This window comes from Rhinopithecus bieti, unplaced genomic scaffold (genome assembly GCF_001698545.2).
Source record: "Rhinopithecus bieti isolate Rb0 unplaced genomic scaffold, ASM169854v2 scaffold_47952, whole genome shotgun sequence".
NCBI classification, from domain to species: Eukaryota; Metazoa; Chordata; class Mammalia; order Primates; family Cercopithecidae; genus Rhinopithecus; species Rhinopithecus bieti.
In genome coordinates this window covers 2,774,388-2,786,436 of record NW_016820098.1, presented here as the reverse complement: position 1 = coordinate 2,786,436, position 12,049 = coordinate 2,774,388, and the positions used below count along the sequence as shown (strand labels likewise).

The window sequence follows — 12,049 nt, the reverse complement described above, 5'->3', positions numbered from 1 at the left end:
CTTTTCTTTTTTTTGAGACCAAGTCTCGTTCTGTCGCCCAGGCTGGAGTGCAGTGGCGCAATCTCAGCTCACTACAAGCTCTTTCTCCTGGGTTCACGCCATTCTCCCGCCTCAGCCTCCCAAGTAACTGGGACTACAGGCACCTGCCACCTGGCTAATTTTTTTTGTATTTTTAGTAGAGACGGGGTTTCACCATGTTAGCCAGGATGGTCTCGATCTCCTGACCTCGTGATCCGTCTGCTTTGGCCTCCCAAAGTGCTGAGATTACAGGCATGAGCCACCACACCTGGCCCCCTGGTTCATTTTTTTGGTGGTTGGTTGTTTGATTTTTAGATAACTGGAATTTGGTAACAGCAGTTATTTGTGTGATTTAAAATTTTAAAAACTTGTATCTCGAAGAGAATACAGAATATTACAACCACTTTGAAAGACAGTTTGGCAATTTCTTACAAAGCTAAACATAGACTTACTCTATAATCCAGCAATAAATACCCAACTGATTTGAAAACTGTCCATACAAAATGTTTACGGCAACTTTATTCATAACCCCCAAATGTTTATGGCAACTTTATTCATAATCCCCAAAATTTAAGCAACAAAGATGTCCTTCAATCTGTGAATGGATAAGCAAATTGTGATATATCCACACAATGAAATGTTATTCAGAAATAAAATGAAATAAGCTATCAAAACACAAAAGACATGAATGAAACATAAATAAATATTGCTAAGTGACAGAAGCCAGTCTGGAAAAGCTATATACTATATGATTTCAATTATATGACATTCTGGAAAAGGCAAAAGTATAGAGACTTTATAAAAAGATCAACAGCCACCAAGTTTTGGGGCAGGGAGGTACTGAATAGCTGAAACACATGGAGTTTTTTAGGGCAATAAAACTAGTCTATATGAAACTAGAATTGTGGATGCATGACACTATGCATTAGTCAAAATTACAACAGAACTTCATGTTTTCTGAAGTTTACAACAGAAACTTCATGTTTGCAAATATTTTTAGAAATAATCTAGGAGATTGGAGGAATCTGAGGATGGAATGTAGAATGTGATAAAACTACGTTACAAATGTATGAAACCAGTTCACTGAACGTGGTGAGAAACAAAGTGCTGACCTAAGTCGCTTTAAATGAGTGGAGTCTGTAAACTAAAGGCAAAGAAACTAACTGTACACAGGCATTGGACTCTGGCTGATAAAGCTGTTTCCCACAGGAGTATAGGTTAACAGCGCTGTACTCCTACATGTGTATACAGAATTAAACAAGTAAATGCACGGCAGATAGTGGGAGTCAGGTTTCCAACTGTTGTAGTGGGAGTTTACACATAAGGGGAAGAGGCTAGAATGATCCATGTGGTAATGCACTAGAGTTGAATATATTAGTATGACCACATGTTTAGTTTAATATAGATACAGATGATTACATATAGAAATATTTGTTCATGTGTCCATATACATGGGTTAGTATACACACATATATTCCTTGCTCTGTCAACTGAGAGGACATAGATGCAACAACACTCCAGTAGCAATGAACATATCTAGTGCCCAGATCTTAGTTTTCAATACCATTCTACAACAAATGCAACCAAGGATCTATGGAGAAATGGCTGATTTCTAGGACTGAGGCAGGAAATATACAAGACGGGCCTGGAGTATCTTGTAGCTCCAGAAAGTAAGGAAATATTCAAAACAAATGAAAAAAACAAATCACGAATGGGAGTGCCTCAGAGACAAAGGAGCAAAATGAAAGAGCTTCCATGGGCCAAGATGGAATCATTTGACCAACCAAGTGGTAGTGAAATATAACCCAAAGTATAAAGTGAATATCCATGAGTCCTTATACACTTGTTATTAAATAAATAGGAGCAACTAGACAAATCTCTTGTGCAGAAGAACATCAGATAATTTCTTTTTCTTTCTTTTTTTCGGAGACAGAGTCTTGCTCTTGTTGCCCAGGCCACAGTGCGATGGTGTGATCTTGGCTCACTGCAACCTCTGCCTCCTGGGTTCAAGCGATTCTCCTGCCTTAGCCTCCCAAGTAGCTGGGATTAAAGGCATGCACCACCACGCCTGGCTAATTTTGTATTTTTAGTAGAGATGGGGTTTCTCCATGTTGGTCAGGCTGGTCTTGAACTCCTGACCTCAAGTGATCTGCTCACCTCGGCCTCCCAAAGTGCTGGGATTACAGGCCTGAGCCACTGCACCAAGCCATATCAGATAATTTCTATAGATACTCCTCAAGGAGGGGGAGCATAAATCCCCACTCTCAGTGTGGGCTGCACGTAGTGACTTCCTTCCAAAGAGGGCACTTTGGAAAGAGAAGACAAAAGAGGAACTTTACAGTGGAGAAACCTGACAAATACTACCTCACCCAAGTGAAGAAGATAAACATCAAGAGTGTAAGTCAGATGATAGTAGGTACCCTTGATACGATGTGATTAAAGTGGTACTTTATCTCTGGGGTCTTCATCCCCCCAACCCATAACCCCCATCTAATCATGTGAAAAATGTAAGACAAATTCCAAGAAGGATATTCTACAAAATATCTGACAAGTACTCCTTAAAATTATCAAGGTCATTAAACATAAGGAAAATCTAAGAAACTGTCACAGTCAAGAGGAACTCAAGGAGACCTAACAACTCAATGTAACATGGTACCCTGGCCGGGGTCCTGGAAGAGAAACAGGACATTAGGTAAACACTAAGGATGTCTGAAAAGTTATAGATTGTAGTTAATAAGAATGTATCAATACTGATTTGTTAATTGTAATGAATGTACCATATTAATATAAAACCTTAGTAATAGAGGAAACTGTGGATTATGTAGAAACCCTCTGTCCTATCTTCTCTGTTAACTAAAACTGTTTCAAATAATAAAGTTTATAAAAAAAAAAAAAAACTGATGTTCTGGCTTCTCTTGAAAACTGAGATCTGGAATCAGTGGGTTCACACTCAGGCAACTGTCTGGTGAGGGGACCTAAGCCGTTCCCACCACTCTCCACTGTTGTTCACTTGACCCTCATCTCTCATTTAAAGTACTTGCTGGTTGGCTGCGGTGGCTCACACCTGTAATCCCAACACTTTGGGAGGCCTAGGCAGGCAGAGTGCTTGAGCCCATGAGTTTAAGACCAGCCTAGGTAACATGGCAAGATGTTGTCTCTACTAAAAATACAAAAAATTAAGCCAAGTGTGGTAGCATGTGCCTGTAGTCCCAGCTACTCAGGAGGTTGAGATGGGAGAATAACCTTAGCTGGAGACGTCAATGCTAAGGCTATAGTGAGCCGAGATCACACCACTGCACTCCGGCCTGGGCCACAGGAGTGACACTTTGTCTCAAGAAAACAAAACAAACAAACAAACAAACAAAAAGTGTGTGTGTGTGTGTGTGTGTGTGTGTGTGTGTGTGTATAGCCATTTAAGTTTGCAATCTCTCATCTAAACCTAGAATAATTTTTTTTTTTTTTGAGACAGGGTCTTACTCCTGTGGCCCAGGCTATTAAACCTAGTATAAAATATTATAGCGACAATTCTGTTTCTTTTAAACTCGAGGAAATTTTTCCGCCCTTCCAGAAACTGTCAAAAGGCATCCCAGTTGGAGCGTTATCCCAGACAGTGCTGCTGAAACAACCTGGAATTGACGCACCCATCTCTGCTAATTCCATTAAATAGAAGCAAAAATTTGACTTCTTTGTGTACAATTATTTCTTGGCTAACTGATGAAGTGATCTTGAAAAGGCAATTGTCTTCATTGGCATGTGTTTGTTAATGTCGCAGATGTTCCCAAATCAGTTCTAATCACAGCAGCCTTGAATGAACAGGGCTGCCTGAGTTATCCATCTGTAGGACAGTATCTTGGGGAAGCTCTGAGGCCAAGATCTGGGGAAAAATCAACAAGAATTAAGGTTCTAATACCTATCACAGAGCAGAAACCCTCCCAGCAGGTTTTTACAACCTGAGCTGACTTGTCAAGGAATCTTTCCCCTCCCTTCTCTGATACTGATCTAAGGGGGACAATGAACATAAAAGAAACTGAGTAGTTAAATGTGCCAAAAGTCAACAATCAAATCCAAATTCAACGCCACCAAAAGAGGACCTATTCTATGGGTCTCGGTGCACAGTTGAGCTATCAAAACCACCAGCGTACTGAGAATTATCTGGTACTACAGTTCAGCCCTATCTGTCTTTCAAAAACCTATTTAAAGAGATCAAAAGGAAAACATACCTCTCCTGCTCTTTTATTATGTGGTGTTTTTGTTTGTTTGGGATATTGTGGGGTTTTTTTAAGACTATTATCTGACAAATATTTTCACAAACCCCAGAACAGGCCGGGCGTTGGCTCATGCCTGGAATCCTAGCACTTTGGGAGGCTGAGGCGGGCAGATCACCTGAGGTCAGGAGTTCAAGACCAGCCTGGCCAACATGGCAAAACCCCGTCTCTACTAAAAATACAAAAATTAGCCAGGTGTGGTGGCAGACACCTGTAATCCCAGGTACCCGGGAGGCTGAAGCAGGAGAATCACTTGAACTTGGCAGGGGTGGAAATTGCAGTGAGCGGAGATCGCACCACTTCACTGCAGCCTAGGTAAAAGAGCGAGACTCCGTCTCAAAACAAAATAAAACAAAACAAAAAACAAAAACAAAAACAAATCCCAGAACAATCTCCTGTACCAACTTCCTCTTCGTACAGCTCTGCCTTTTAACATGAAGAGGACTTTACAGGTCAGTTGAAAATGTCACCTAGTTCCCCCACCTTACTGCATCCACACACCCCCCTCCATACCTATGCCAAAAGGTGATGGCCAGGGACAAGTAGAATTACAGACACAAACGGTGTCTGTTTCTAAGTCAACTCATTCATCCCACCTCTCCAAGTACCCTTGTAGTTAAAAACCCAAATTCACTAGATAAAGGGCCACAGCTCAGAGTCTGGGTGGTGGCATCTAGCACCTAAGAGCATGGCCTAGAGCTTGCATATTATCCCATTTGCTCCTCAAAACAGTACTACGAGGTAGATAGATCCTCAGCACCAAGAACATTGTCAAATTCCACCTTGAGCAGGAGCAACCCCAGACTCAGGGAGATGAAGTGACTTAAAACTAGGACATCCAAGCTAATGACTGGCAGAAGATGGAGTCAGTCTTCTCACTGCTGTTATCACCATCACCATCACCTTTTCCACCAAATCTCTGCTGAGCAACTACCAAAGCAGAATTCCATGCTGGGTGTTCCACACCCACAAGCCTTCGTTCTGTCCCTTCATTCAGATATTTGCATTTTGCTTGTAAATAATCAGGGAAGACAAAATATACACACAAAAAGGGGAAGGAGCATGACAAGGTTGAAACATGAGGTGGCACAGCAATCAGAGAAAGGCATCTCATGCCATCAAGGGGGACTTCCTAAAGGACATGGGACTGAGGTGGGCTTTGAGAAACGATTGCACCCTTGACGGGTAGACTAAAACCAGGAGTCATCCCCTGTAGAGAAAGTAAGCCAGGTAGAGACAAAGAGTGAGCCAGCCTGATAGGAACAGGAGGTATGGGCAGGGAAAGAGGAGATCAGGTTAGGTCAGAGGGGAAGCAGCCAGGTTGGGTCAGCACTTGGCAGGGAGGACAACTGAGCCAGCACATACAGGCTGCACAGCCCTCCCCTCCTGCTGACAGGTCCTTTGCAAGCTTTCCCAACTTGTCCCCATTGCCATGTCTGATGCTGGCAGAGTACAAAGAAACGGAGCCCCATATCACTATTCACAGAGCCCCGTATCACTTACACAAGATGGCCTCATCTGTAACTTGGTCTAAATGAGCTGATTAAATCCTTCCCTCACAGATTTCTTTAAATCTATTTGGGCAGGGTGGTGCCAGCAAGAGCAGGGGCATAAATCAAACTGGTTTTGTTTTTCTAAAGGCACAGAAAAAGGTGGGGTCAGCCAGTTCACACAGCAGGAAGACAGGCAGCACTGAGCAGCACAGGGTCAAGCTGCCAGAGCCTGAGGGAGCCTCACTGCGGACAGGGCTGTAGGTGAGGATGACAGGGGGTGCAGGTCACAGCAGAGCCCATGGAAACACACCCACCTCTTCCCAAGGTCCAGTTTTCCTTTTGTTTTATTTTGTTTTGAGACTGAGTCTCCCTCTGTTGCCCAGCCTCGAATGCAGTGGTGGTGAGATCTCAGGTCACTGCAATCTGTGCCTCCTGGGTTCAAGCAATTCTCATCCTCCCAAGTAGCTCCCAAGTAGCTGGGATTCTAGGCACATGCCACCACACCTGGCTTAATTTTTTGTATTTTAGTAGAGACAGGCTTTTACCATGTTGCCCGGACTGGTCTCAAACTCTTGAGCTGAAGTGATCCACCCACCTTGGCCTCCCAAAATGCTGGGATTCCAGGTGTGAGCCACTGCACCTGGCCAACCCAGGTTCAGTTTTATGCATTAGCTCTCCACATACCCTGGCTGAGATGGAGTAGAGGCCACCTCACCTGTGCCAGGTACTGCCCCTCAATCTCAGTTATCCAACATGCAAAATATAAGCCCAATTCTTAAAGCCAAAGATCACACATGCTACAGTAATAGTCGTAATTTAACAGAATGCATGGCATATAATAGAAACTTAGTAAATATTTCTTAAGCAAATAATCAGTTAATTCTATAGATGAAAACTATTCTATCAGGATGCAGAACTTCCCAGAAAATAAACTGGAAATAAGCTCATATTCCCCAAACACACGCACAGATGGGACCTTCCTACTATTTCATTTTGACAGTGCTCTGTGTTAAATCAGATGAAGAATTCTGAGCTGTTTCACATCCTCCACTGAATAGGAGAAATAAAACCAGCTGAGAAGTATCTGGGAGAGGTCACCCAACCTTTCAGTCTCAGACTTTGGGTGGTCAGATAAAATACAGGATGCTCAATTAAATATGTATCAAGTGGTACATGGGACATACTAAAAAAATTGTTTGTTGTTGACTTGTAATTTAAATTTAACTGGGAGACTTTGTATTTGAATTTGCTAAATCTAGCGACCCTACGGAGACTCTTCCTGGTTTTTTTTGTTTTTGTTTTTGTTTTTTGTTTTTTTTTGAAACAGGGTCTCACTCAGTCACCCAGGTTGGAGTGCAGTGGCACAATCTGGGCTCACTGCAATCTCCACCTCCCAGGCTCAAGCAATCCTCCCACCTCAGGCTCCTGAATAGCTGGGATTACAGGAGCACCACCACGCCTAGCTAATTTTTTGTATTTTTGGTAGAGACAGGGTTTTGCCATGTTTCCCAGTCTGGTCTTGAACTCCCAAGCTCAGGCAGTCCACCCACCTTAACCTCTCAAAGTGCTGGGATTGCAGGTGTGAAACACCATACCCAGCCTCAGACTCTTTACCTATAAAATGAGAGTGATGATGATGATTGAACTGCTGACCTCACTGGGGACTTGCTGGAACAAAATCCTGTGTCTGGAGCTCTCATGACAGAGAGTGGATGTTGGAGGCCTGCGGTCAGGGCTGAGTGAAGGGGATTGAGAGCAAAAAGAATATTGGGGCCAAGGGCAAACTTCCCTTTCATCCTCTGAAGCTTCACTGAAAAATCAACTGACAAAAGGCAGATTCATAGGAGAAAAGGCATACAAATTTACTAACATGCGCGGGAGTCTTACAAAATATAAGAACTCAAAGAAATGACCAGATGGTTGATGGTTTTATACCATCTTGAGATTACAGAAAAAAAGCAGGGCTTAGAGCATGGCCAAAAACAGGCTATGGTGGCAAATCAGGTTATGGTGGCAAGACAGGTCATGGGAAGAAGAGGAGAGACCTGGCTAGCAAAGGTGGTCACAGCGGAAACCCACAGGTAGCAGCTCTCAGAGAAAATAGTTGGTAAACATTTCTTTCAGAAGTTTAAAGGTGTCAGACTCTCTGTGATTATGTCCTAAATCTGAACAAGTGAGGACTTCAGAGAAAGCCTGGCTGCATCAATACAAATTCTCTCTACAGGTGCAAATCTCCTCCACAAAAGGCAGCTTTTCAGCTATTCTGATATTTCCAGCTCTCTACACAGCCATCTTGAAATATGTCATAGTAGTACATTTTGGGATAAAATATTTTGGTTTCCTTCAAGGACAAGGGACTTTTAGGGTGAGGCCAAAAAAATTTTTAACCTTGATCATGGTGGTGGTAATTGTATACATTTACCAAAATTCATTACACTGAACTCATAAAGTTGGGGAATTTTATTGCATTACATGATTCCAAAATATAGTAAAAGTATGTTAGTTTAGGACTTAGTCATTTGACTCACTGTTTTACTAATACGATTTATTTTATCAACTTTAGAAAGAAACCACATTAATGTAATAGGTCAGAGCAGGTTCTGGAAATCAAATCCTGCCTCCAACAGTAACAATATGACTTTGGGAAAATTGTGCCTCAGTTTCTTCATCTGTTAAATTGGACTAATTCTAATGCTAGCTCATAAGGCTATTGTAAAAATTAAGCTATTACAGGTAAAGTGTTTGGTACCAAACTCAGCACACAGTAACTACCTGTTATTGTTTCATATTGATTATAAATACCAACAGCCATCTAAGATCTAAATAGTTTCTTTAAAATGTAGTAGTTTGTATAGAAAGGGGAAAATGATAAATATTGATATAAGATATATGGAAGCTGGAAACTAGACAAAGAAATTTCCATTTTAGGATTTTGAGAAATCTAGGACAAATATGAAATATTTATTAAAATCTATTTTATTAAAATCCATTGTATATCCTACTGAGGGCACTAAGCCATGGTAATTCAATATTTATTTAAAGGCCCCTATAGTAAATAACAGACAATTTCTACCTCATATCTTACCAAATAGAAGATCGAGAATAAAAGTTATTCACTCTATGCCTCTGCTTCTGGACCTGCCAGGATTTGGTTCATCTGAGTTTTTCTGAAAATAAGCATTTTCCCAAGTCTGTTGGGTAAGGAGGGCCAGATTCAGGAAAAAGCTTGAAGCCTCTGAGTCCACAAATGTTTGCTGAGCACACATTATGTACCAGGCTCTACAAACAGCTGGCCCTAATCTTCACAAGCACACTGTGAGGCTGACACCCATAAGGACCTATTTGCTTATTATTTCCCCTTCCCCACCTCAAGCTGCAGGAAGACGAAGGAGGGTAGGAGAGGATACCCTGCCTCCCCCTGCCAGTGCCTAAGACACCCATCATTTCTCTTCCTTTGAGATCCCTGCCTCTGCAGTCCTCACAATTCCCCATGTGTTTCAGTTACAAGTAGCTTCTTATCTTCCAGAGGTCTGAATCTATGCCATTCTTCATTCAATCATTTGACAATCGTTCCAAAGGACCTACTGGGTCACAGCACTAGTAATACAAAGATGACCACTCAAATTAACTAGTAACCACATTACAACTGCTCTTGGTTGACCTCAAAGATACTTAATCTCACCTTGAAAATGGACTTTCCAATACTAGCAAGAAGGCTTGCTACAGTGGCAATTTCAATAGCAGAAAAAACAAACCAAGCTGTCGGTCAGCAGAAGATGGTTAAATGAAACATGGTGTATCCAACTCACTAGACACCCAGAGACTGTCTGAAAAAACTCTCTCTCAAAAAAAATTAATAGTTGTTGCCTCTGGGAAAGTTTTTTCTGTTTTCTCTATACTTTTTTTTTTTTTTTTTTTTTTTTTGAATAGAGACAAGGTCTCGGCTATGTTGCCCAGGCTGGTCTCAAACTCTGGGACTCAAGTAATCCTCCCGCCTCAGTCTCCCAAAGTATTAGTATTATAAGCATGAGCCAAGGTGCCTGGGCTATACCTTTGTTTTTAATGTTAGGTATGTGCTCTCTATAATCTAAAATCTAAAACAAACAAACAAACAAAAAAAGCACTATTCATGGGAGAGTGGAGGAGGAGGGTAAAGCTTATTGTCTAAACTTTCATTTACTTCTCTAATCCATTGTGAAGACTTATAACACCTCCTTATAAGAACAATGAAACCCATTAGAGCACACTAATAAATCAGTCTGCCTCCCAGAGAAAATACTGTCAAGACAGCAGGGTGAGAAACAATCCTAGCTTGGTAAGTCATGTTCCCTGGTTCCCAGCTTGCCAGTACTTGAAGCCTCATGGCCATTCGAAAACAAAACTAGTGACACACCTGTTTAAAGGGGGCAAACTTAAGAAACTCTCGAGACAAAGGAGATTAAATACCCATATACAAGACTCCAAAGACTCTAGGCCTTGATTTAGACCCAGTTTGCTCATTTTGGAGGGAGACATTATCCTGGGGAACAGCGGGCACTGAAATGGGGCCCAGCATAGCCCCAGCGCCCTGCCAGGCAGGGCTAGCAGGGATCACCGGGCTGCGAGGGGCTTGGGAGAATCACCTACGCCCCGTTTCCTCATCTCACAGCTGTAGGCCACCGGGAGCCGCAGCGTGCATTCATCCAACTGTGTGCCAAGCAATTCATTTCATCTTTACCACGACCCTGTTTCACAATAGGAAGTCCGAGGCCCTGAAAGGCCGAGTGTCTTGCCAGAGTCAGAGGAACAGAGCGCTTTGGGGACAGCTTTCTCCACCTGTCTCAGTGGATGGGCTCGTACCAGCCTCCAACCTGCTCACCTGTTCGTTCCAATCGTGCAGCTGGCTGTAGCGCACCCTGCAAAAGAGGAACCCGTCCAGATACACGGAATACAGCTGCAAACACAGACACCCCGTCCCGGGTAAGCCGAGGGATAGGTGAGCATTGTCACCGGCCCCCTCCCTGCCCAGCCCGACCCCGGCCCTGGGCGCACCACGTAGCGGCCCCCCAGCGCGTCGGACCGCTGCTGGGACACCGGGATACAGAAATGCATCTTCATGGCTGGGCGGTGGCCTGGGAGCAGCGCTGGAAACCCGACCTGCGGCGGCGGCGCGGTGCGCAGCTCTGAGCTCGGCAGCGGCGGACGCAGCTGGGTCTGCCACGCGACTCAGGGCGAACCCTGGCGCCCGCTCTCCCTGGCCCTGGGCATCCACAGGTGGGGCCGGGGCCGGGCCGGGCCGCCTCCCAGTGCCCGCCCCATCCAGCCCCGCCGCTCGGTCCCGGGATAGGTGGCGACTGGGGCTGGGGCGCATCCACGGCCACCCCCACCCCAGACATCAGCCACTGTTGGCATTTTCTCCAAGCGGGCCCGCGAGGGGCTTGAAAACAGTTTGAGTCCCATTACCTGCCAACACTGCCTGCAGTGCAGTAATGAAGATTTCTGGAATTACATAGATCTGGTAACTGCCTTATGATTAGCAGGGTTATGTTTGGTCAGTTTTTTGTATTGACATTTGTTAAATGTAACAAGACATTCAGCAATATATGCAACCCTGCTTTAGTGTTATTCTTTCAATCTTGATTTTCCCCTTAAAATACCAGAAGTCCCCCAAAATGGAAATGGCTTGGGTCTCTCTTGGTCCTTGAGAAGCCCTCATCTTTAGACAGGTCATTCATGTAAACACTTGGTTCTCTGGACTACCCAGTGTGAGTTCGTTCAACAGTCTCTCATTTTTAGTTGCTGTGGAAAATAATCTTCCTGATTCTCTCTCTTTTTTTTTTTTTTTTTTTTTTTGAGATAGTAGATGCTCGCCTCTTGTCGGCCTGTCCTAGTGGCTGAGTGTTAGTGGCATATCGTCAGCTCACTGCGAAGCTCCTCCGTTTTCCGTCTCCCTGGGGTTTTCAACTGCCAATTCTCGCTTGCCATAGGCTGATACTGGGTATCTACAGGGCGCCGCCACCTTGCCCGGCTATTTTTTTTTTTTTTTTTTGTATTTTTTAGTAGAAGACGGGAGTTTTCACCGTGGTTCGCCGGATGGTCGGTCGATTTCCTGACCTCTGTGACTCCGGCCCGTCTCTGGCCTCCAAAGGTGCTGGGGGATTACAGGCTTGAGCTACCGCGCCCGGCCTCTTCCTGATTCTCTTATTTTAGTTAAATGAGATTAGAATTCCTCCCACCTCGCCGTGATCACTGAGCACAGAGATGTTGCAGCTCTCGTCAACCTGTTCTGTAGTG

General features: G+C 43.7%; 1 protein-coding gene across 1 annotated transcript in view; it reads right to left on the bottom strand.

Moving 5' to 3' along the window:
- Nucleotides 1-11,024, bottom strand: part of SNX31 (sorting nexin 31) — a 72,884-nt gene extending 61,860 nt beyond the window's left edge. The window contains exons 1-2 of the mRNA XM_017859447.1: nucleotides 10,808-11,024; nucleotides 10,635-10,709 (exon numbers count right to left, since the gene is read on the bottom strand). Coding sequence (XP_017714936.1) covers nucleotides 10,635-10,709; nucleotides 10,808-10,873 — 141 coding nt within the window. The 5' untranslated portion in view covers nucleotides 10,874-11,024. The remainder of the gene's footprint in view (nucleotides 1-10,634; nucleotides 10,710-10,807) is intronic.
- Between the last annotated feature and the right edge of the window lie 1,025 nt (nucleotides 11,025-12,049).